Source organism: Varroa jacobsoni, unplaced genomic scaffold, assembly GCF_002532875.2.
Source record: "Varroa jacobsoni isolate VJ856 unplaced genomic scaffold, vjacob_1.0 contig00191, whole genome shotgun sequence".
In the NCBI taxonomy this organism is placed as follows: domain Eukaryota; kingdom Metazoa; phylum Arthropoda; class Arachnida; order Mesostigmata; family Varroidae; genus Varroa; species Varroa jacobsoni.
Window position 1 is genome coordinate 71,819 of NW_019214425.1, and position 27,312 is coordinate 99,130.

General features: G+C 41.1%; 1 protein-coding gene across 8 annotated transcripts; it reads left to right on the top strand.

Moving 5' to 3' along the window:
- Positions 1 to 27,179, top strand: LOC111270914 (transmembrane protein 151B). 8 transcript variants are annotated; one of them, XM_086972686.1, is made up of 12 exons: positions 20 to 166; positions 675 to 2,551; positions 8,740 to 8,818; positions 9,092 to 9,194; positions 12,376 to 12,501; positions 14,702 to 14,914; positions 15,469 to 15,592; positions 15,982 to 16,089; positions 16,402 to 16,563; positions 21,873 to 22,071; positions 22,717 to 23,002; positions 23,326 to 27,179. In XM_086972686.1, exons 4-12 carry the CDS (start codon positions 9,159 to 9,161, stop codon positions 23,557 to 23,559), a joined length of 1,488 nt encoding a protein of 495 aa, XP_086828812.1. In that variant the 5' UTR covers positions 20 to 166; positions 675 to 2,551; positions 8,740 to 8,818; positions 9,092 to 9,158; the 3' UTR covers positions 23,560 to 27,179. The 8 variants fall into 8 exon arrangements, with proteins under 8 accessions (XP_086828811.1, XP_086828812.1, XP_022707133.1 ...); XM_022851398.2 differs by having other exon boundaries at positions 675 to 766; XM_086972688.1 differs by having other exon boundaries at positions 21 to 166; positions 9,092 to 9,167.
- The last annotated feature ends 133 nt before the right edge of the window (positions 27,180 to 27,312 follow it).

The following is a 27,312-nucleotide window of genomic DNA, read 5'->3' on the forward strand; positions in this document are numbered from 1 at the left end:
CGTCACAGCAATCGGCAATAACACAGATCCATCTATCGCTTGCCATGTAGCGAGCCGATGAACTGGCTGGCCCAACCAAGACAAGTCGAGCGACCCGTAGACAGACGGTGCGTAACGAAGAAGAATACGAGCAACAGTGCTGTTGTTGGCAGGTCAATGTAGGACGGTAGGTTGCAGATTGGGCCAGGTCTGCTGCTTGCATGTGTCTCGCCAACACTAAACCAGCTGCCTTTATTACGTCGAGAACTGGGCGCCAGAACCCGGCGCCTCGGGATCGTTAAGCTGTAAAAAATCAAGGATGAGTGCAAAAGAACCCTCCGTACCAAAGCCACAAGTAGCAAACGAAGAGCTTTACCGATTCATAAGAAAATATAGTGTTCCACCGAACAGTCGTATGATTTTCTCTAAAATGTTCGATAACTACTATCGTCGTTAATCAATAGACAGTATCAGCGGCAGAAGGTCTGTTGGGCAATGTTAGTTAGCGACGCAACTCGACGACGGTATCTCAGAAAACGATTATACAGTAACAGACATCAGTGTGAAATGAATTCGACGAGGAGTGCTTCGTCTAACGATGCGTAACATGTGAGAAGGTGTTAAAGTATTATTGTTAGACTTGTCTGCATCGATTTCCTGAACTAAAGCGTTTGTCGCTTATTTTCTATTTACAGATTACTAAATAAGAAGACGACCTTCGTCACTGATCTTCGCACCTATAGGAATAGAGATGCCGGAGTGAAAGTCACTTCGAGATATTCAGTCGGTCAGTTGAAATGGCTTGCGTGGGAGTGCGACTAGGAAAATGAAAGAATAGCTAAGAAACATATGCCGCGAAGACACACTCTGTAAATAGAGGAACATAGCTGATGCTCCAACTGTCAACTAGTTGCAAATAAGTTGGATACAACAAAGCTGCATGGGGCACTTGTAGTAGGGCGAAGCCGGACGAACAAGAAAGACTCGGTCACACAAAGTGCTATGATGAATAACCTGGTAGTAGAACTAGGAGAACTTTTGTCTGATCGTTTCGTATAATGTTGTACAGTTTTAGGTAGATCACATTTAGAGATTAGTCTATTATAACTATAGCTACTAGACGATAAAGAGGAAGCGGAGCTGTGAATTATGTTAGCATATTCGTATCCAGCATTCGCGGTGTAGGCCCATAGAAGGTTGTGGTGCAGCATATGTGCGGTCTATGCTATAATTTTTTAATTAAAGCGCAATCTCTCCTCTATTCATCGACTGTGTAGAACTGCAAAAAAAGTAAGTGCGATCCTTATTCGTTGCTTAAAGAGAATCGTAGACAAGAGCAGTACCTAGCCGCCTAGCAACTATGAGAGATGTAAACCTTCTTCTTTTTTAATCAGCGATGCTCTTCTTACCAACGCAATTACAACTCTGGAGAACATTAATAGATTAGTATTTGTTAAGCGGAAGTGTAGTAACAGTTTTTTTACAAACGGAGCTGACCAATAGTAAACTGACTATTTCAGCCACGTTTTACTGTTTAATCTATGTAGTTGCTTGTAGTAGTTTCATTGATAGATTGGCGCTAGACGGTCTGAAGTCAAATATTGGGAAGTCGTGATCGGAGACAAGCGTGTAACTCGTCTGAGCGAAACGCATTGCTAACTTCATGCACTGGCTATGTTTAATTCAACTTATCCAAAGCCGCTTGCTCAGAAATCGACTATTTGAAGTAGTCACGAGCAACCGGGTAAATACGGCAACAACTAAATCAAATAAGTTAGTGGCCGGTTTTATAACTAAAATGAACCAGTAATAATAGCAGATACAAACCAACGCTACACGAAAAGGTAACATTAGTTTTAAGTTAAGCCATTTAATGACTAGTTTATCTCCTCATAATCGTGAAAGTCATTATTTATGATGTCATGATATTGATGTTGATGATTATATTGTGAAAGTCTGCGATCGCTCCCCCATTCGATAGTATATTGTCTTATTGCCGCCGGTTGCCCTCCTCAGTATGACCCTGTGCCGCCCCTGTACTCTCATGCCCAGGTGAGTTTCTCGAAGCCCATACCAGAGGGCGTCCGTGTCGCTCCGCCTTTCCTAGGATCCATCGATTGTAAATAGTTTCCGCTTTTGGCAGCCGTCGTCTGCCCCTACTGTCTTGTATGCGCTGCTTGTTTTGTAAAGAAGGGGGACAGCAGCAAGAATAGTAGCGGTGATTTGACTCTTTCTGTGTGTGTGTGTGTGGGTGTGTGTGTGTGTGTGCTGAGCGTGAATCCCTCTGACGACAGCAGTAGCACCAAGGCTGCCGCCGATATTTCCCAAAGTGCTCAGTGTCCGTGTCTATGTATATTCGTAGTCCGGGTCCGTTATTGTTGCCGTTGTACATGAGATACTCTTCCGCTTATACTGGGTGGTGACTGAGCGTTACGGCCGGGAAATGCTTGTCAGCTCGCTTGGATAACACGTTGCGGTGGTTCGGGCACGCTTTGGTGTCGACGGCAAGGACGACATGCTAAACTCTTCACTGAGGGCCCGTACGGCCCCCACATCCGCTGCTCTAAACCAGGTAAAAAAACCACTTATCATTACACCGAGAACCACCTCACAAACCCCCCAAGGTTCTTATACAGCTCTATTATCGTTTTCTGTGTACGATCCTACTAACCTAATACAATTATCACTATTAGCATTACCTAGTATGGCAGTAGGACACGGCATTGTATTTTAACAACGATCTCAAAATCAAGCGGAAACTAAATCGTTGTTTGGGCGAAAGTGTCAACTGACCGCTCTGCCGCCGCCGCTGCCACCGCCGTCGTCGTCGTCGTTATCGTCGACAGAAACGGCTTACGGCGAATCCGCGAGGCGGGTAAAGTGTTGTGTTTGTAGCAGCTGACCCCACATTGTCTGACCCCTCCACGCATTCTTCATCGCAGATTAGTTCGGTCCTGTGACGAATGTCGTAAATGATACCAGCAGTCGCAATTCGCAGGATTCGTTCAATAAGATATTTGTGCGCCAAATGTCGCACAGTAGGCAGGTTTCTTATATGATGATTCAGAAACACAGAGCAAGTATAGAGTCCATCCCCAGTCGAGCTAAGCTTTTTCACGGAGTTTGAGAAGTAAACTGTAATGCGTGATGGGATAATGTGAGCAAAAGTGAGGTTATGTAAAAGCGGCGAATGTTATTTAGGCAAACGTGACTTCTAATTGTGAATATTAGTTGGTGTCAGATAGTGCGCAACAATGTAACGCATATCTTCTGACATTTGTGACAACAAAAGCACAAGCAGCGACACGCCCGTAGTAGTGACATACATGAAATGTGTCGATAGAAACCGATAGAGTTTAAAGCGAAACAGAGAAATATACAGCGGCAAGCAAGCATGATTAAGACAACTATTTTCGACGCGACTGGACTTAGCGTCTCGCTAGAGCTTCGCAAAGAGCTCACCGTAGAACAGGTAAAAACGCAGGCCTTGTGCGAACTGGCGCCACCTAGTGCTGGCATCAAATACTCTCAACACTATAAACTCGTCTCGTCGAAGTCCGGCCGATCGCTCAATGACAGCAAACGCTTGGAGGATGAGGTTGTGTACTCAAATGATGAGCTATTACTCTTGAGACGTAATTCACCGGTGGAGGCGGGCTGCTCTAGCTCATCGTCGCCCATCGAACGAAGCCTTGTTCGACAAATTACACCCGGTGACGAAGAGCGATATAGGGCTCCCACTTTGGTTGAAATTCAGCAGGCCACCGAGTGTGTTCCACCTATGGATATCGATAGGCCGAATGCCGAGCTCCCGCCAAAAGGTGAACATCGAAGCGAGATTAGAAAGATTATGGTAACTCTAGTTGAGTACTCCGAAGTAATGCTCAGGGATCACCCCGACGTCAAATCTATTTTCGAGCATCTTGACGAGAAGCTTAACGCGCCGTACACTGGTAGTGAGCCAACAGTTGATCCCACACTAATTAAGAAGATGACAGACATGGGTTTTGATCAACACCTCGCCAAACGTGCCTTGATTGCCAAGAAGTCTTGTCCCGCCGCGGCTCTAGAGTTGCTTCTGTCAGGACAACATGACCTTCTGTTTGCGGAGCCAAGCATGAGCAAACCAGCAAAGATTCCTAAGGCGTACGCTATGCTTCAGTGCTTCCAGGAGTACCGTCGCAAAATGTACAAAACGAATCAAAAGGCTGTCGAAAACCTTAAAGACATGGGCTTTTCCGAGTCTGATGTCCTTGATGCACTACGTATTCATTCGAACAGTCAGGAAGCAGCATGCAATTGGCTCCTGTCAGACAGACGGGCCACCCCCGAGTACCTTGAAGTTGGTTTGGACCCTGACGGTGTAATCTATAAAGCGATCATCGCGAATCCTGTTATACAACTAGGTCTTTGTACGCCCAAAGTGCTCATGGCCCTGTTGCAAATTCTTGAGAATCCGCACTGCGTTAACCGTTGGATTAACGACGCCGATACAACGGCCTTACTCAGCCACTTGTTCCGTATCTACCACTCGGAGAAGTCGTCGCTGCACGTCCAGTGACCGCAATCCACGCGACAATCGGCACACGGACTGCTCTAATACGCTGTTGCCATTTCTTACACCCATAACCACAACTCTAACTACGGCACAGCGCCTCATGGACGAGCCTACAGTTCCACGAATAAGCAAATACATTTACTGTATATTTCCATCTTCTCTCTTAACCCGTAAGCGGTTTCAACTGGAGTGTGTCGCACCCGTACCTGGATTGACGCTAAGATAAAAGGCCGCACATAGCAGCTCAATATGTACTGTAGTATGTACTGCAATTCTGCTATCGTACGAAATGATGCATTTAGGGACACCGCGAGTAAGAGAGGAGGCCAAGAAAGATGTCTGACAGGCCTTAAACGAAAGCACGGTCAATCAAAAGGATGAACAGAAGAATATATAAATGGTCACACCATAAATGCGAAGTAGGACAGTTTTAATCAAGGCTTCGTTGTCGCATTTCATATACGAAGCGAAAGAAGGAGTCTATGAGCATGGGGCAGGCGAGGAAAGGTAAATGTAAAAGAAATAGTACATTATGATCAAAAGAAGCAATGATTGGTGGCTAAATCGACAAATGCGACTACTACTTAAGCTGGGCTTAGTCGGCTGGCAAAATCCTATTAGCTGCGATATGTTTTTTTATTGAGCCCATAATACAGACACGACCCACAGTTTCAAGGGCTGGTTTTAGCCCCTACCATATCCCCGTACTCCCCGGTTTGTTTGCAAACCGTTCCGCGAACTTTGCCAGTGGACATATGGCATTTCAGCTCTGCTCAGGGAAGCTGATAAATTAATAGGTAATAGATACGGTGACAGCGAATGGATGATCTTTCGTTATTTCCAAAGACCACAATTACATACCCAATGTAAAGTTTAGTTTTCCTTTGCTTTGTTCACCTCGTATAATACGATGATGTACGTATTATATCCATAGGGATATACACATGTGACCCTTCATAATTCTTAGGATTAATTATTATATATAGGCGCCGAAAAACAATGTAGGTACTGAACCGTGATTGTGTGCGGTGTACAAAGCGCTACCTTCTTTTAGAAAGTCCGTCAAAAAAATGTTAAGCTTGAAGCGAATGGAGTGAGACATAGTGAACCCAACAGCTACAACGACGTGACAGTCATATATTATATATAAAAACATTTCAATACACTATAAACTGATGCACTAAGTGATCATATGATAAATATACGAATGTAATGACTGACCGCTGATTACGGAATGGATCATACTTACATCTATGCTCTCTGTATAGAAGCTACCCTTGATAGACGGCAATTCAGTATGTATCTCTTATATACACGACATACTAATACAAAAATTCACTGAAAAAAAACTGAAAATAAAGCAATGACTGTGGTTTACTTGCTATGTCACAATCGATTGCATACGTATTTTCATGTACACACTTAAATATCGTTATCGTTAAGTTTTGACCCTTTCAAGCTTAGCTATTAACCAGTTAACAGTAGAAACGGAGTACGACTTGTACGACATACAGGGGTTTCGCGATATCCTGGCTCTGTTTCATATAACTAAAGGTATCTAGGTCCTAGAAATTAAATAAGCCAACATGCTTTTTAAGAATTTACTTTAGTTAGTCTAATTAAATTATATCTACTTGTGTAATTTAGCAGTATGTTTTGGTAGGTTAACCCGACTTCTTGCTTTATTATCAGGATGTTCGTGTTACGCACCTCACTTCCTAGAACCTCGCCGAATTTTTGATAGAATTAGTTTATTTAATCTTAGCTATTTTTACTTGCACATTAAGTAAAGCACACATTTCTTTATGAGGAGAAACTTTTGTCGTCCGTCTACGGTAACAAACAATGCGCTTTTATGCAAGCAGGAGAGAAAATCGAATTGGCAGTGAATTAAACAGTTCAACAGGTTGGGCTTATATTTGTAAATTTCAATCGAAATTTTCGAATAATATCTTTGCGATTTCTGCGATGTGCTGACAGACAAGGCTGGATCTAAGCGAGCACCAATTCGCTAGGTAGCTAAAGCACACATCGCTTAGCGAGCTTAAAATGCCTAAGATAACTGTAAAGCTATTATTTGTGGCCCAAGCTATTATTTCCCAAGAGCATACCTGGACTAAGCAAAAGCCTAAAATACAAAATTTTTCATTGTAGGTATTGTAATACCTGTCTTCACGCATACAGTTTGTATAGGTAGGCATTTTTGATATGGCCTAACGGTTGTCTGGTCAGGTTTAAAGCTTTCGTTGTGTACGTCTTCGACGAGCCTTTTCATCCTAATCGTCTACAGATGTGTATTATAGAAGAACGACAAAAATCAGTTACGTAACCTTCAGTAGACATTTCACAGTGAAGACGCCGGTACCAGGTACACACGAAGAGTCAATAATTATGACTATAAAGTTTCTCATACTGCCAACTTATGACTCACGCTGGTTTACACCTGGCACAGAATTGAACCTGACAAAGCAACCTGTACGTTCCGAACCTTTGTTGCTTGATTGCAATTACACACGTAGTAAACCTGTCTCTCTCGTTTAGTCTGTTCTTCGTGGTTCTCCTCGATATCCCGTATAACAAAAACAACAAGGCAAAAAAGATAGCAAAAATAAATAACTGAACGTTTTAGCTCTCGTTCTTTGTATCCTTTCATAGGTATGTGCATGCTGCAGGCTGCGGAACTGATCTTTGACCACCAACATGCTTTCATCCTTTTGGTACTGCCGATGATATTTGTCCTCGATTTACTAAATAGGCGATATATGTACGATCTACTGCAGCTGGTTACTACCACCCTCCCTCAATCAATTGGACATACTGCGTTGGCTGCTCTGTATGCTGTAGAGAGCTCTTCAGATAGTTTAATTGTTTGCGTACATAATATGTGCAACTACCTGGCGGCTTTGCGATTGCCAAGGCGAAATTCATTCGCTGACAGGCGGACGGCCTTGCGAGATAGAAAAAAGAGAAGTTTGCTTTTGCTTGTAGGCAAACCCAAGGTCGTCACATTGTTAGCATCTCCAATGATTCACGTACTTCGCCCGTATGCATTTGATGAAGCAGCACTCGGTGTTGCCACTTTGGCAACAACAATCAGTTGTTGTTGTCACCCGCGGTGTGGTGCAGTTAATCTCTCTGATCCGGAAACTACGAGTCTTGCCTTTGTCATAGTTCTGCCAAAAGCAGGACGGATAAACACATAGGCGCCCAACCAGCGCATAGTCGTATGCCTACGCACGATCTCTCGCTAGTCTTCAGTAGTTCCCGACGATGCATGAACTTGCAAATATCTGTGTATACACTTGTGGTACCAAAAATGACCTATGCAAAGGTCGTAAGTCATATATAGGAGTGGTTACCAAGATAACCTGTTACGTTATGAGAACAAGAGTAAGGACGCCACCGATGGTGGAACGGATATGTGTAAAGTGTTTTTGTTCTGAAGAGATCGTGAACAGTGTGGTTGAGTTGAACATAAATCTTACGTAGTTCTAATGGTTATTATAATTGCTACTTAATTTGCGTCTAATTAATGCTACTGCATAGGACAAAAAACAAAATCAGCTCCTAAGAGCTTATCTTCTGTACTTCCTGGCGGCCAAAGGAAAGATCGAACAATTTTGATTAATGATCGATTGATCAAAAATATATTCTGACCGCCACCTTGGTACAATAGAAAATTGAAGTCACCGCAAAATGGGTGCATATTGTTTTAGAAGGACCAGCTGCATTCCACGTTTGCAGTCAAAAATCGAAAAGATTGAACGGTAATTCAAGTAAACAGCTTTCTCCTTCGACGAACCAGGATACTCTAGAATCGACGGTAATTAAGTAACGAGTCTACTATCATAAGCTGTTTTGTGTCATCTTTTGTCGCTAAAGCAGTTATTTCTACGTGTCAGACAAGTAGAAGATATACAATCCTATACATAAATTCGATATACTCTATCGGTCTGTTTATTCACTGGTCCATCTATTACTTATCATTCTATTGGGAACTTCAGGCAAAGTCAATTAATAGTAGTCGAATTTCAATGGTTTAGATATTTTTCATTGTCGGAAAATTTCATATATAGCTAGTCACACGCTTTTAATAGCGAATTTGAAGAAACGGTAGATTGGGTAGTGCCCAAATAACTATTTACGTAATTGGATTATGTATTTATATGTTTCTTAGTTCTGTCTTCATTACGACTTGACAGGAAATGACGTCTCGGCTTACTCCAGATACTTTCAACTACTGTTGGAACAAATGCGCACCAGTCACCAGCATATCGCAAGGTAGCTGTGTATGTGTGTGCGTGAGTCTGAATGTATGCTCGTCTATGTACTCAGATATGCGATCATGGTCTTCGTAAAAAGCAGAGAAGACGATTTTCCAATTCACCTTGGCAACTCCCAATAAAATTGTATCGGCTCTTTTTTTTTGCCTGCCTTCGATCTTTCTATTCGTTGCCTTTTATTACGCAACAAGAAACGTTTCAATGTTCTGTTTATCTTTTTTTTTTTCTAATAAAGTCTACTCGTTTAAGACTTATTTGTGTCGATTTTCAGGGTTCCCTTGCGAAAATAGTGAGGAGCGCGTGCAGGGTTTGAAAACAGCGAAAGAGGTCGCAGAGCGATGGAAAATGTGATCACTCAAACAAACGATCAGCAAGTAGTTGTAACATTTTGTCGAATAAAACAGCTCGCATACGTGTAGCCATATGTGGCCGATATGTATGCGTTAAATAGAATACTGAATGGAAGATGGAACGTGGAATTCGGTGGCTTTCAAACTTCCAGGAACATTTAACAACTTCAATTGATTACCATAGAAAGGCATAACGCACCGATAACATCATGTGATACATGGACGCACGGTATATGCGCATATATACAGAATGAAAATTCACCGCTGAAGAAATGGAATAAGAAATTTCATCCCAGACCTCTTTGATAGAAAGCTAAAGCCATAGAATTTTACAGTATATTCAACTAACTAATTACTTGACTAGGCATATCCTAAGCCACTGTATCCAAGTAGACTGTGCTTTCCTTAACCAAAATCCACACTGTATTCGTAGAAATTGAACAAACAATGTCCCGGAAACCCAAGAAAAAATTTTTAAGCGCAAAGTTAGGATGCGCAAATGGATCCTGATCATTTTCAAGCGCTTCGGCAAAACTGCCATATCTTTTTGCGATAACTACTGTGGACACGGGACATCCTTGGCTTGAATTATAAACTAATCTACTTATAATTCGGTTGTTGTACATCCGTAGTTATATAATATACAAGAGAATATGCTAATAATGGTGTCCCAAGATATCCACAACTTGGCTTCATATTAAACACGCACAGGATCGTGACAGCTGATTTTAGTGTTTCAAAAATGTCATTGAAGTCAAATATATAATGAGATGGCTGTTTCTTAGAAAACAGACATTAAATTAATACTTGTGCCATCCTAGAAAATTCGATGAAGTGAACAACGTGTGTCAGTTACTGATAATTATTTTTTAACCGAAAAACGCTCTCAGATCACAGCAAAAGCAATAATGCATTCGATCCTCTGAGGTTCAAAGCTCTGTTATCGTTGATCATCATGTAAAATTGATTAACTGAGAACCTGACCAATTCTGCCTAAAACGCTTTCTGAGCCGAAACAGATCAAGCGGGGTATGTTCGCTTTTCTCATAGAGAAAGTTTATAGAAGCCGGAGAAATCGCTTGCACTTCGGGCGCGCTAGCTCGATTCAGAGACCCGGGTTTCTTCGCCCATTTTAAGAATTCCACAGGCGGTGTTTGGTGTTTTTGAAGTATAAACGTTTTTTAAACAACGTGTATTCGAGACGGGCAGTAGTCTTTAGGGAATGACTGATGAATGTTCTTTAGCCCAGTACGTCATAAGATTATTATGTACATAGTGAGTGTGGCTAAGTAAGCATGTTTTTTGTTTAATCGATTTTGTAATATTTTTGCGACACCTTATATCCGCTATCGCTATGTTGGACTACGGATTAATCTAAACGTTGTATTTATATAGCAACTACTGAATGCGGATTTTTTAGAGGTTGGTATTAATGCTAGGGAATATACGTAAACAGCCCGAAAAATTTATAACCCAATAGAGTGGCAGGTTTTCTAAATGCTGTTTTATTTCTCAAGATACTTTGTTTACTTTGGCTCTACGCATTTTTCACAGCAATGCTCCTATCCTCTTTAATCAGTTCAGATAGGAGCTGGCATTTTGGCCTACAAAATATATGTTCACGAGCATGAGTACTCCCTGATTCTTTGAGCCTTAAAGCTTTGAGCCTGTAAAACAGAAAGAAGTGGTTGGAGCTAAATCTCGTGGATATGATCGGTGTTCAATCAATTAGAAGCTGAATTTGTGGATTTTTCCCATGACAACTATAAAAGAGAAGGCGGCGCATTTTCTTGGTGGAACAATATAGCGGTTATTTTCCACAGTTCGTGCAATGCCGAATAAGGACACGTAGTGTGTTCCATGATTATTCTAAGACAGTTGATTAATAGAACTTCATGACTACTTCAAGAGAATCGTCGTGCCAACTGATGGAACAGCCTTGACGTGTTCCGGAGCCCATTGACACTTCGTAGTGTACAGTGTCAATGTACCTTGGCTTCAGAAACGTAATGGTATATGTACGTTTTATCTACAGTAGCGATTAGCCGACGCCAAAACTCCAATTAATTTCACTTGAACTGCTTCAATAGGGCTTCAGAAATGTGAATTTGGTTTTGAGCGAAAAAATGTGTTCAGACTCTACTATTTCTCAAACCTTAATTCATTTGGCGTCCCTTGGTAAATTTCCAATGTTACCGATAGTGATTGTAGTCCTTGACTCTCTCAGACGTTCATCGTCAATTTAGGTATTATAACTAAGTCAGTTTAAAACTTCACGTGGCAGACATCGCTGCAAGGTCAGAGTGAAGAGCGTTCATCTCGGTTTGAATTTGCGAGAATGTATGACTGCTCGAACATAACAATTTAATATTCGATTACCCCATATTTACAGAAACACTGCCATTGATTAACACAAACAACTGTCAAATAACAATGAAATTTTCAGTGTTCAACGCATATATGATTGCTTAATCAGTCTCTGACAAGTAAAGCCATTTTCATGTTGAAGCTAGACCACCTGATTTGCCTATATTAGCAATATATATATATATATATATAGTCGCTTTTATTTACATGTTGTTACATATTATATATGTCATAGGTAGATATTATTTAGCGAACATCCTGTTAAAGGCCATTTTTTATGTCGTCCACTATTTTTTCCCTCATGGTCTATCATAATTAGAGGAGGAAGTGAGCTTATGTCAATGTGTCGTCACATTGACATAAAAACTAATATTTGAAAAATTTAATTTTGTAACTGCAAGTTGAGAAAACCACATCCCGTAACAATTTAGGAGTACCTTGGAACGTCCGCGTGTAGCTTTTCACGAGTCGTTTATTTGTTATTTTCTTAATTTTGTACAAACTTTTGAATTGACTACATGCTTTGATCGAGAAGAAAAAAACGACGTTCCCAATCCTTTTTAAATGACTTTTTTTACATGAAAGAAAATGAGAAAATGAATTTTTCTCGTAAAAGATTGATAAACTTCGAGGAGGTTTTTAAAGATGATTGTTCTCCATTTGATAAATGATCTGGTAATCTATTGAAGGGCTACCCTCTAAAGCAAAGAAAGCGTAATGAAACAGCAAAACTGTTACTCTTTCCTTGTTGCTGGTACAAGATGGTTTGTCAAAATCTCGATCATGCTTTCAGTACATAGCTGACACTCGATTGATTTTTTTTTTGCTGTCGTTCTAGTTATCGGCTCCTGCACCGAACGTGGTGATTGAAGAAAATGAAGAAGTGCGGCCCCAACGTAGAAAACTTGCTCAGTGCTTAAGGGAAGACGCTCACTTTAGATGCCTTCTACTTACGCTTATACAGGTAGGTAACCCAAAACCGTGTCGCATTTTGGAGATTTACTCTACCTTTATGTACTTATTAAGTGCATTTTCTTTTACAGATGATACGGGAAATCATTGTAAATCTAGAAACGGGTTTTAATTACAACTTAACAAAAATACTTCCGCGTGATATATAAGGCTTTGTTAAAATTTTACCTCACAAAATATTCTGTCGTGCACAACAGCAGTTACCGAGTGTGTGTGTTGCATAAGCAGTTTGCCAAATGAACAATAGATGAGACTTCTTTTTAAGAGTATGTGTGTAAATGTACTAGTATACACAGGCTTCTTGTCCTTAAGAATAATCCTTTGAAAATGAAAACACCGACGGCATTTTTTATATATAAATGTGGCCGTGCAGTTTCATTATACTCCCGCCCGACCTCAGCATAAGTCAGTCATTGAGTTTACTTGCCAGCCAAGTGGTAAAGGTGATGATAAGTCATGTCAATTCATTATTTTTGGCTTAATGAGGAATGGGCTTCCTGTCTTCTATTTGTAGAAAGACCTCGTTTTCAACAAGCCTTGTATTTATACAGACGGTCCTAATGCTCCCAGCAACAATGTCATACTTGGTTATTAATAGACAACTGCTAATGGAGGGACTACTTCTGAAGAGGACATACGCGATCTGTATATCTATGTTGTCCGCCCCTGTCATTTTTCGACCACGCTCAACTAATCCCATCCGAAACGCTTTCAATCAAGATGTTCTGATCTGGTCCGAGATTTGCCAAACAAGCTGGAATATGCATATATTGTCAAGGGCAGTTGTTATCGATAAGGTAATACGTTTGGCTTCTTCCTTCTTTGTTCTTCCATCCTGGTGGGCATCTTTAATTTTATCAGCTTATGCACATTACTGTGACTCCCCGCGGAATATAAGCTAGCGTTAAGACAAAGGTAAGGAGATGATATCGCCAGGTAATTTCTATCATTAAAATATAATTTTTTTTCTCTGCGTTTAGCAGTTCTTTTCCTAATACAGGATGTTATTACTACGCATACAAAGAATGTGTAGCATGTAAATTTTAACACATAAATTCGCTTATTTCAACGTCCTAACATAATTACTACAACAACTAACTTGAAAGTCTAACGAGACAGCAGCTACATGTATTCCTTTTGTATATGCTCGCAAAGATTGACTGTACGTTCTATAGCCGGTTGCTGTTAGCGAATAGGCTTTAAGACCTTCATGTACTTAGAGACTCGTCCAGCGGCCAAAGCTGGCCGCTGCAGACATTTTCCCTGATGTTTGTTGAATTTTCGTTGACAGCAAAGAAAGAAGACCCCTCTCGTTGAGAAGGGCGATGTCGGAGCCGTTATAGAACAGATGCTCGCTTGCTTCGTGCAGATGCGTGAAGGATATTGGAGGAACTGAGTTGTTTACGCCCAAAGAGCCACACTACACTATATGCGTAGCCGAACAACAAATAGTCGTGAGCGGGGTATAAGGGTCACGGAAGGGGTGGTACAATGGCTAAGCGAGAGATGGCAAGACAGCAAACAGCAAAACTATCTGAGTTGTTTGGGTCCATTGGGCCATTGGCCATTGGTCGCGACACTTTGGCAGGGAGCCAGAGACAATTTAAGTCGATCTAGCAGAAAAAGTAGGGAAGCCATCGTGATCGCTGTATTCACTTAAGATAGAAAACAAAATACAGAAGGAGAAATGGGACTATGGGACTTAAGACTTTGGTTTATTTGATCTGGTTAACGTCCCTTAATAACGGCGTTTAATGGTCTAAATTTTAACTTTTTGCGACTTCGTGTAGACACATGCTTCGGGAAAAAGGGGTTTATTGTCATACGCACTGCACATATATTAATGTATAGGATCGTTTAGTGTGCACACCCCCCAATAACTATACAGCCATTAGCAACACATCCAGTGGTAAAGAAATAAAGGGTACGACCATGCAAACAGCGCATGCATACCGAAACTGTAAACTAGCCTGTAGTAACAATCGTTGATTTTTATTCTATGGCTTAGTTCAGTTTTTCGTACTGAATGCTTTATGGATTACATGTTTATACGTTAGCATTTCGAATGATCACAGTTGCCCTCAGCCAGCTGGAGCTGCAAGCAGCCAACGCTGAGATCCGGGAGTATCGCATCAGTCAACAATAGCAGTGTTCACGAAGGCTCCGTTCTGCTGGTATCGATTATTTTCCAGTTGGCGTGCCTGACAGCAATTGCATGGTGCCGTTTGTGGGTTGTCAAACGCTATGTCATTGACTACAAGCAGATTCCAATTAGGCGCCAGGTTCTGGCATCACCATGTGGTGAAGCTCAGGTCTATCTGCCTCTCGCCGTATTCGCACTAGCTTATATCGCCTACCTCATCGAGTGTTACCATTGCGCCACTAGACTACAACTGCTTTACAAGGTACCCAACTCACTAAAGCTACAAAGCATGCACACTGAAAGCGCGAAGCACGTGAAGCTGTTTCAAACAAATTACTAACTTCCCCTGTGCTTGCGACAGGGGATATATAGAGAAGTACATTTTGCTTAAAGAAAGAAAGATATAAACATGAAAAACACAATTTCCAATGCATACATACTTACTCACTGTACTTAAATTACGGAATGTTCATGTCCTGACCAGAGTTACGTAGCCATTGTTTGCATGCATACTGCTTACATTACACGTCGAAGAATCACAAGTGATAATAAAACAGTTAATAGAACAAAGAAGATAGACTTATGAAAGTTCGAATATTGGGTCCCAGCACAGATTCGTCGCAGGCTTTCCATCCATATATGCGTTAATTACGATATTATGAAAGAGCCTGTTTTTTTTTTAAGATCTAATTACGTTCGTCATAAATCACCCTTTAAGTATAGCATTCTTCGGAATACGGCTGATGTGCTGTGGTCTCCATCACCTGGTACTTAATCAGGCATATTAAAGCTGCTAACATCCTCCGAAATAAACAGGTGAGCTCGAGTGCTGTTTACGCCTACATGAACCAGATGCGGGAGGCGCAGCCTATTATCTGGTGGAAGGCAACGTGTTACCATTACGTCCGCCGGAACCGACAGGTGATACGTTATCGAAATGGTAAGTCAACTTTATAAGAATGCCTGGTAAATCGTTATGTATCCACGTATGGCGAGCAAGTAGCTTGAGAGATATCAATAGCTTAGTACAGCATTTTTCTGTTGGGGTGTTTTAGATACGCTAGTTTCGATACATCTCAGAAAAATAATTCTCATTTTATCTCCAGTGAATGCTCTGCCATCTTTGACTCACTTTATAGTTTCACTTTGTACCAAAGTGCTATTCTACATGTTATGAGAAAATTATGTTTCAAATGCCGCATACTAGCTAAGAAATGCTTGTCGCACATATAGTTGGATAGGATTAAAACTTCGTTATGATGCAATGAATCAACACTATGCATGGTCACCTATTGAGACTTCAGGTTTGTATGCTCGTTTCGGCTTCAGGAGAGGCATATGCAACAAGTCAGACGTACTATGAACGTGTGAACACTCACACCTGCGGGTCCTGTTTCTCCTACCAGGGCGTGAGAGACATAAGCAAACGACTTGTTGGTGAGTAGTATATATATCTGTTGATTAAATGACAGCATTGAGCAGTCCAAGTTAACTACCAATAGTCCTTAAAGGCATGCTAGTAGATTGCATGTAAATGCATGTCATGCATGGCATGTATATGGCAACGCATTCGACAATCCTCTGGATCCCTGCATAAAGTAAGCCGCCCCCTTTATAAATTGCTACTGGTATAGCATTATCTGAGACCTATGATAGTCTCTGTAAATGATGAGGTATGATAGCAGCTTTATGCATAATGAGTTCGTGGAACAAATGGTTTCACCTTTGTCTTTTGTCCTGGTATTCTAGGTTTGGAAGAGCATCCAACGACAAAGATTAGATTGGGCAAGGGGTTTGCCTTTGCGTCAGTCGCCTCCGCGCAAGATTTCGAAGAGCAACGAGCACGCTTTTTTGGAGAGCAGGGAAGACTGGACGATTACGTAGAAATGCGCGAGGGACTGGATCTAGCAGGTTGGTATTTATAAAAGCGCAAGCGACGAGTCCGTTTACAAATAACAGCATCAAGAGGATATGGAAACATAAGCCAGAGCTGTCCATTTATTGACAGTCTCAGACTACAGTTTATTTCATCTGCAACTCAATATCGTCCCTGTTTAAACTATGATCAAGGAGATGGAAAAAAAAGTGATACAAAAAAAACGTATCAGTTGATAGCTTTAATTAACTAGTTATTCGGATTATATGTAGTGAACCTTTTAGTATCATGATAGACATAAACAGTTATTATTTGATTGCTAAAATTGAATTTATTTACCACTAGACTTATTTGAATGAACTTCTATTTTTTTTTACAAAGTATAGCTGACATCTCATTTACGTCACAAAAGTCATTGCTTTGCTTCTCATAGAAAGTTATGCGATAGACAAGCGTTAATGAATTTGTTCCTGTAGCTTGGCGTTTAGTAATATGTCTAGCTTTACAACAGAAAGAAAAATACTTGACTTCAACGAATCTGTAAACAGCTAATAAAAATAGATATAGTCAAGCAGAAGGTAGAATAAAATTGAAATTGTCTTTACAAAGCAACTTGGTCATCCATAATTCCAGTTAATGTATGGGTTAGGTACATGGCAGCAGAGCGCATAATGGCAGTGTTACAGTGTTTTAACTGTATTTGGGTAACATTAATAGATTATCAATCGATTCTTCAGAATGTCAGTTACTACTTTCCTTTTGCAAATCCACCTAGTTATTTGTACAGCCTTATTGACTCCGACCTATTCTACATCGCTGTTTATATATATCCCAAACAAATAGATCCCTCCGCTACTTTTGTTTGATCCACTTCCAGTCTTCAAAGATAAGTTTTCTAATCGTAAATCGTTGATAGCCCTTTTTGTATGGTTTAACGTCTTCGAAGTGATGCACACTAGCGCAAGGCTGTTGTTTATAATGGATCAGATTGGATCAGTGCGAATAGAATATCCAGTGAACTTTTTTCTGTCCGCTGCCCATTGACCCCAGTCGTTCGTCATCGGATGACCGTCCCCGCTAGTAGAGCATCGGGTGGACTTGCGTACCACAAAGCGTATGAAGCACACTGGTTCAACCCAGTTTCGGTTTTTACCGCCGGTCTGTCTAGCTAGTACCTTTATCTGTGGGACCATCAGACAGTAAGGGACAGCATCCCTTTCGAGACCTTCTGAATGCCACACCGCTGGCTAGTACTTGAGCAAACGCTTAGCGGATGGTAACTTTGCGTAGCATAGTCCTCTGTCCGTTGTTGCTGTTGTCGTAGAACTGCTTTGCTACGCCTGTGGCCTCCTGTCGCGTGGAGGACGCCAATGGCAGCGGGGCCGGAGACAACCACTGAGCTGAAAGGCGTTCCTGCGGACAACAATCATTCCGATCGGCAGTCGCGTAGCTAGGCCCTGGAGCGGGCTAACAGTAATCAACAAATGCCTGCTGCTTCTTCTCTAACCTGGCCGCATTACTAGCTGATGCATCTCCGTAAGGCTGTCGTTTCAGCAAACTCGTTGCATTGTTGCCCCGTCGTCGTCCAATTACTTGCAGTGGCTGTCCCATGTTGTAGCAGTTCGAATGTCTGAACCGCCTCGCCCCGCCTTACTCCTCTGGATCCCCAGAGTTGCTTTGCAACCACTCTGCTTGCGTAGCCCCGGTTGCCATCGCATCCGTGCCAGCTTAAAAGAAGAGTGCCGACACCCCTTCCCCGTTTTGCCGAGCTTTTTTCGCTAAGCAAGAAAAGTCTCTTTCGCTAGCCAGATTGATCTGACAAAATCGAGGCAAAGCGTTTAAGGGATGGCGCAGTCAGTGGTTGTGCCGGCAAAGACTGAAGAAGCGCACGGGTCACGAAAGCTAGCCATCTAGGTAGCAGATTTCTGAGATTGCTCGACTGGAGCCAGGAGGATCACTTTATACTTTAGAGGAATCACAAAGGCCGAGCGTCGCAGAGGAGCGATAGCGACTGCAGGAGACTCTGGCGGGACAGCTGTGTATAAGACTGTGCTCGGTGTTAGCTTGAAGGAGAAGAAGAAACACGACGCTGTGGATCTGACACTGGCGACGGGAGCCGGTTGCCGGTTCGCCGAGCGACCGGTTGTTTTGGCAGGCAAAGGAGAACAGGCGTCGTTGTCCAACAACGGAGAAGAGCACACACAACAGGATCGGGGGCCATTGGCCCCGATATACCCGGGATACATGCCTATGAATCGAACCATAGCACTTTACTTGCGCGCGGCTGCGTTCGTTCCCGGTCAGATTAAGTGAGCGCTGCTTACTTGTGCTCAAGCTACATAAGTCTGGGCGGCTGTTACCGGTCATTGTAATGTTTTTTAGCAAGACGCCTATGTGAGATGTGTAAGGCATTAACTGTGAGCTCTGCACTCACCGAGGGTCAACAGACGCTTGTCTGCCCAAAGTAGTCGAGGGCCCTCTGATGAGCACTCTAAAAAACGTAGTCGACTGCCGCGACCCATCCACTAGGTGTTCTCTTTCTTCTCTTTGAGCTGCCTAATGTGAACTCGTCTTGATGTAGAGAAATCGGGTAGGTACGCTTAACCTTCCAAACGATGGCATGCATCGATTTCAATTGATCAAGCTGTGAATAAATAATGAAATAATATTGTATTTAACCACTGGCGTTACGAGAGATTAACTCCTTTAAACTACTACATAGAATGTATGATAAAGGATATATGAAAAAAATTAATTAAGGGAACAATAGGAATAAAATGGAAGCTATATAATCAACAACGTCCAAATAAAAGAGCCAAGAAATGTGTATTATTGAATATAAACGGAACTTATTTATTCGTTGTTAAAGTTGACAGTAGCCGCTAATAACCCTGGCCGATTGTGATTGCAAACCGCGTAAAAGCAAAGATGTTTGATAAAAATAAAATAGTGGTAATTGAAATTTACTCAATAAAAGCAAATCAATTAATTCTTCTTCTTCGTCGTGCTACGACGCCGTTTTTGAAGCTCCGGGTCGCCTTAAGGTTATGCGTGCATAAATGAATTATCATCTTGTTTTAGATATCCAGGACTTTTAAGTGAACAATAAGTCTGTCACCTCCAAAGCTCGAGGCACTAATATTATTAGTATTTAGTTGTGCTTATTACTTAGTAAATTCAACTTAGCAAGTTACGTAAACCATCCAGTATGATATTTACAAATGGTAAAAATTAGGTTAGGAAAAAAGTTAGGAGGTCTCCACTGCAGTCGACACGACGTAGGTAAACAGAGAAGCTATTGTATGTGAACATCGAATGAAACTGTATGGTGAGGAATAATTGATATTAGTTAAGATGACAGTGGCAGCGAATCGAGACGGCGGCGGTTCAGGATTTTAAGGAGACAGATCGTCAAAGCTGACTTGAACGGACATCGCAGTTCACAAAAGGAAAAAGGAAGAGCGCCGGGTTGGTGTGTGTTTAACGGTGCTTTTGGAGTTGCGGCTGATGTCAATGCAGGGATGCCGCAAGTGCAACCAACAACAAAGCACTTGCGCTTGATTGAGCGTTGTTGCACAAAGCGTCAATGAACAGAAGTGAGCTCGCTCTCGAACCTCGTCCATTTCTTAGCGGCCGTCAAGAAAACTTACAATGTGGGCAACCGACTAGCGGTGGCGGGATGACTATTAAAATAGGGACATCACTTCCTCGTTCTTTTGTGTGTGGGTGTTCTGCTTTCTGTCCAGCAGCGGCGGCGACGGTGGCAACTTACGCGATCCATTGCATGCTTTGCATCCATCCAATCAGGCTGACTGCAAGTTTGAAAGTAGCTCGGCCCGACAGCAGACAATCAGCCGAAGGCCTTGGCTGTGCCTGTGGAACGGTCTTGGCCTGTCCAAGCACGTCTCTAACCATTGTTGCACTTTGCTTCTCTTTTGTCCTCTGTTCAGTCCCGCCGCTCTACCACTCTACCGTTGGTGAACTTACTAAACCCTCGCGCTGCTTATCTTCTCCAGGTCTTTGGTTTCACTTCGTTTACCTTTCCCCTCATGGAAATTGTTATTCCTCAGTTCTCTTCCTTCTGCCTGTCGCTCGCTGCTCTACTGGTTAGCAACGGCACTTATCCCCGGTTGGCAAGCTGCGAGTCCATTTCGTTACAGCAAGCCTATTCCTTCAACTCCTCTCTCTCTGATGATGCCACCCGCTATGACTCACTCAAGTTTCGCCGCAGTGGCCATCGTTGCTGCAGCGACGTAACTCGCGCATTGTCGTTCATCGCTATGTTAGCTTGGCTGGCAGCTGACGTTGACTGGAAAGGACTTTCGGGTATGGCTGTCAAAGATCAACTCGACACAATAAAGAGAAATTCCGCGACACGGCCAGGAAAGAAATTCGTTTAGAATTTCAATCTTTTCTGATCTGTTTTGTCAATATGCAACGAAATGCGGATACGCGCAGTGTGAACTCGTGTCTCAATGAGAAGGGTGAGTGCCTCGAAGGTGCCTCTTGATGCCGATATAGCATGCCACTGAACACCGAATTACTTCGTCTCCTTTTAATGGTGACAGGCTAGTGATAAACGTCATAGAAGCTTAATTATATCTATATGCAAGCACTCCGTTGGTACTGCGCCGTCAGTGGACTAAAATCTAGGTCACAGTATCACCACGTCAATTTTATAGTTGTAAAACCGTTGGAGGTAGTCGGATAACAAAACGTAGTATTAATACGGATCGCCCATAGACTAAGTTCTGCAAACTGGTTTCTAGAAAAGTGCTTCAAATTTCCAATAAAGTGCAAGTTATTAATTCGAACCGGGTAGAAGTCACCAAACAAAGTTTTTTTTTTTGTCCTCTGTAACTATTGAGAACACGTCGCGCTGCACAGAAAATTCTATACCAGTGCACGCCTTATCAAGTTTAGAAGAAAATAAAATAAGATCATGAAGAAGTAATTTGCCATTGTGTCCACTCTGCCTATTCGACGCTTTAACCTGGCCATCTACAATAACTCGTGGTATATATATGTGTATATATATGCGCCATATGATTAATGAAACGTATGTACACAAGGGTACTGAAATTCTCATGTAGTTTCAGAGCTGTAAGGCGAATACCCTTCTACGCGGCTTTAGATACCTACTGTTGAAGTAAACGTTTTCTAGCAACGAACCAATTTTCTTTGCTTCCAACAGAAATGTATAGTTCTTTGGAGTAATACTAGTAATAATAAGACCATTCGACTCAATCAAATAAGTATTATAGGCTGCCTTAACAGTTGTTTCAGACTTCCTGTAGCAAGTCGCATGTAAATCTCTAGCTATTTTATAAATATCGGTTTGCAGGATGCAATTTCGAGGAATATATCGTAGCGTTCGCAGACCGTCTTCCATGGTACGTGAGCCAGACAGGGTTCTGGCTTTTGTCATTGGCCTTACTATCGTGGCCACTACGTCTCTTTATTGAATATCGCACTGCGCACGTCCACGTCCAATTGACGAAGCTGTTTGGGGATCCTCATCAGCCCTTGCTCTCATCGGCAAGGTGAATCAACAAGTTAACACTTTCAGTCTAGGTATTGCAACGTGCTTCTCATCGCAGATAACTCATCATGTAATTGCTAGAGATTGCTCATAACTTCGTAGCGAATGTACTTCTAGGTGAGAGCCATTTGTAATTTTCTAAAATACACCGTGTGTAAATTATTACGTATTATTGTTATGTATTATTTTGTTATACTAATGCGAACATTTCAAAGTTCTACCTTGACGCAAAGCATTATCAAGAAAATCTGGCCTTTTATTAGATATCGGATTGCTCCCTCGGTAGATCTTCAGGCCTTGCCTTGTCCACAGTTTTGCTTTATTTCTCTCTCTCTCTCTCCCTCTCTCTCTCCCTCTTCTTTGTTTTATATATATATATATTGAACTCATTAACATCATTGAATAGTCACAACAGTCGACAGATAGAAGGCTAGTCTCAAGGTAATAAACAAAGTTTAGTAATCAGTTCCATACATACTTGTAAAGAATCGAAATATTAAATAAAAGACTAGAACATAATTGTGTAATACGACCTACTCATGCATCTCGTTATAATGTTCTTCCAAATCACTGCTATCCAATAAACCGGCTCTCAGAAATTTAGCGATAAATCGTGATAAATCCTACTTTTTTCGTGTCATTTCAGTAATCCGTCAATGACGACATGTTTAAATTCGCCCGACACAATCGACAATCCCACACTTGAGCCAATGTCCTACTCGGAAGCGTTGCTGTACCCTGACCTTTCCGAGCTAGCCGGCCGCGTGGACCTAACTCAGGCGACGAATTTAGTCAATAATCTTGGAGGTAATAACCATGTTACAGCTCATGATTTGCAGGAGGCTGATACACAGTCTAATGTCAAAAGTAATTCGCTCGGCGGACGCCGCTCTTGGGGAGGCTACCCTAGTCCCACTGCTTCATCGCATCAGGTAAAACGACTGATTACATAATATGCCTGCCATTTCTCTACGTTTTATCATTTCAATTCATAATAGCCATATCCATAGATGCAACGTATTTAGATCTGACATAAGCCAACACCTTATAGAAAACCATATGATGTACGTATATAAGACATAATCTGAAGCGGAGTGAAATTAAAGCAAAAGTCGAACAACTTTTTACGTATAGGAAAGCATTTTTCCAACCCAAAGTCGATATTATTCGTGAAAAGAGAAACATCATTCTTACCCTTCTGAATCAACTAATTTCTTAACCTACCTTGTTTCGTTTTCCATGGATTTGTGTCCAGATCTTATATTACGAACTTCCTTCCCCGCCTTCGTACCTGGATGCTATCTCTTCGGACGGAGTCCCATTGGCTCCTCCTCTAAATGGCTCTGGTGGATCTCTTACTACGGGAGCCTTTGGTTTACTCCGACGCTCTATAACGGACAGGGACCTAGTCAGCCGCATTTTCAGCTCCAGCTCATTGTTAGACGACGTTACGAGATCTCATCATTGGAGTCCCGAGACGCCCCTTTAACCAATAATATCCTGTATGGATTGCACCACTATCAAGGGACGCTCGACTATCTAATCGTACATGCTCGTCCCCCCATAAGGTTATATGCGATACAAAAAAATAGCATAGGCGAGCTTACCCCAGACATCTAAAACTGGAACCAAATGGGTGGTACGATTACCTTACTTTCGTGCAGTGGCCAACCAGTGTATTTGAACTCGGGTTTCAACGCCTATTTATTTTTTATGGGGTAGCGAGCATTACGCACGCTATCAGGAAAATGCTCTGCATAAATTGTTTATAGTATTGGGCTTCTCATTCAAGCACATCGTTGTCTCAAAACCACTTAATAGTATTTATTATAAAGGCATGCTAGAATAAACGTGATGATAAGCCCGATAAAAGTTGCTTTATATTCTTTATATACTTTTATATAGTTCCGTTAATCGCAGGAACGAATTTTCCCTATAACTCAAAAATTTTTCCACGTTCTAACTAAAAAAAATCATGCGCTAAAGTTGGGCCACGTCTTTACTTCTAGAAGTTTATTTATACTGGGGCCACACTTGGCGAGTTAGACCCGAACATTCAAGGGATCTGACCTGAATCTTTTTCTTTTACCTGACAAAGATCTACTGTCAGTTCGTACACTGGTCCGCCGCAAGCTCCACTGATCTTGTGATATAATAAAAATATTTATATACCTACAAACATATATACACGAACGGCTGAACCTAGTAAAACCAGCGAGATGACTTCTCAAAGGTTATACCTAATAGTAAACCAAAAATGAATAAAATATGAACTATGGCATTCATGGAGACGACATTAAGTATTGCAGGGAAGGCCACGGCAAAAATTTTATAGTATGATTTAAAGAATTTTCTAATTATAGGACCCTGTTTGTGGCTTTCAGAATGGCAACATTAGGTCAAATAAATTAAAAATAGTAGGCTTCTTCGAAATTTAAGCAGCACATATTCGCTAAAATACATAATTTTAACGATCTAAATTCAATGTTATAACCTAATGTATAATGCTGTTGACGCTAAATAATACATATATACAGAAAAAGAAGCACATAGAGAGGAAATAAAGAAAAAGGCTACCACCGCTTATAGTAGTGATGGACAAGTACGCCAAGTAACATTAGCAGACGCGCGATCAATTCATTATTTATGAAAAAAACTATTGCAGTAGAGTTTCTCCGATTTACAGTCAATTGTTCGATATATACACACGTACCTAAACGTAAACAATGCACAGACAAGCAGCATACAATATCAAGCCATAAAGACGCAAGCTGAGAATTACTTCGAGAAGCGGATAGACGCAGGAAGACCATGATAAAACTTCAAAAATGTAAACAGTAAAGATGTAGAATTAATCTGCTAAGGCAACTGCTATTGCTGTCATTAGAAATAATCCGTCAGTATGAATGAAAAAGGAAAAAACTGTAAGAAAATTGCAGTTAGGGCCAAAACAAAGGACGGAATTGCATAGACAGATTGCATCGGTTGCCTTGCCAGGGATTGCCACCGAGTACCTACAGAAAATCCGCCCAACTGCTTTGCCCTTTCTTGTCCTTTTTGGCTTTCGATATAATCACAATAATTCCAATAGCAATGTATAATTCAATACTGAGAATAGTAGTACTAACAATAAACATGTTAGTGCAACGATGGTATTGCTGATAATACAGTACTTTTGAATTGAAAACGTCAAAAATAAGCTAAACACTACGCAGTAATAATGTAATATGTCAAAAAAATTGATCCATCGTTGCTGCTGGTGAGATGAGTGAAGTTCTGATTGTTCTGACTGTGACCAAATGGCCGATACAGGAAGTGGGAATATACGTATTCAACCCCCCCCCCCCCCCAACGGAAATTAATAAAACTGTTGGCCTTTTTCGATGTTAGGTCTTACTAAGCTGCTTACAGCCTTTTACAAGGTACAGATTTAGAAATCAACACACCAATTTCCTAATAGGCAAAAATCATGATCCAATTTTTCTATACTTTACCTAGAATTCGTTGAAACCTATGATACAATTCTCCCCAATGCAATAGACAGCTTTTTATCATTGTCTGCGTGCACTTACTATACATTTCTGGGCATATATTTAAAGTACAACAATTGAGTACGTTGAAGTAAACAAAGGATTCTTCATCTAAATCCGATTGAGATTTTATCCTTAGCGACGATCCAATTATAAAGCATTACCTCTATAAAATGGCTGTTGGCAATACCGTCAGTAGTGCTAGCAAATAAAACAAACGAATTGCATTCCGATTAGGAGGGTGTTAACGTTGAATAAGAAACGTGTCTGTTTAAACTCAGAAAGTTGGCCTGAGTGCCGCACCTATCGTGTGTGACCGTCGTCGATACTCGAGAACTTCCTATTGTATCGTACCGTACCCACCTCAACGATAGGTAACGGCTTTTCAGGAACCACTCTAAATACGCTTGTTAGCTTTCCGCAACAAAACGTGTCACATAAAAGTATGATACAAGCCATTGATCACTTATGACGCATTCAATAATGCATAGCGGATATTGACGATCAATCATAATATATCTATAATAACTCCTGTATATAATTTATCCACATGTAAACGACCGTATCTATGATACTGTCGGCCTACAGTATAATGAAATAATAGGATAACATGTTGTTAAATGTGGAACAAAAACATATGGAAACAAGTTCCGTTAGTCAACGTGCTTAACATAATTAATAATGGAAATTAGAAAAATCATTACATTATTATTATTATTACAAGTTACATGGAGTGGATCAGCTCTATATTCATTAGCACAAACCGTAACGCTTATAAGCATGTAAAGTAAATGTATATATATATATCAAACTGTTATAATCGAAACACAATGGGGTTGAGGTTCTATAATGCTAAGCTTTGGGTAAGTTGTTGCTACTACCGCCCCCATTATCAGAAACAACTTGAATTATGATAGCATTACGGCGAGTGCAGACTCGCATACACACAGATTGTAGACTGCCGTTAATAGGGATGCTACTAAGACTCACATACAGTTATAATAGCGATTTTAGAGGGACTTGCTTCACTTTAATTTTTATTAAATCAAACGTTGTGAGAGCTCGAAAGTCTCAGATATAAGACCAAAATAGAAAACACTATTACAGGTATGATCATTTTACTCAAAATGAGACTTGATCCTGCTAAGAACGTCGATTATACTGAACTGTAGAGTAAGTTAATGAAAATAAAGTTATATAGCAATAAGCTTCACAATGACAATAAAAGTTTCTATGTTGCACACACAACATTGAAACCTAGTAAAATTAACTGAATTTCAAAATGATAGAATCTCTCGTTTTCGATCTCATCTCAAACAGCTCTGCGAATTTTTGCGAAGCTTGTCTTAATTGTTGTATCACTATTACTAGCTCGTTCGAAGTATTACGGGTTGAATGCTAGCGAAACCAATCAATAGCGTAGAAAATTAGCTACTCGCTTGTCAACTATTAATTTAACAAACACTGTTAAATACTGAAAGAGTCTATCTACTAATGTTGGCTTTATCACGGCTTTAAACGCGCTAGCCAGATACGACAAAAAAGATGTCAATAAAATCCCTATCGAATCCCAGACGAATTTTGCGCTCTTTTCGATTACAACAAAACACAACACAAGCTGTCTGTTGTTTCGAAGTAGTCCAGAGTTCAGGCGTTGCAAGTACCACAGTATTTAAACACAGTCCTCGCGGGTCGAGAGGGACAATTCTTTT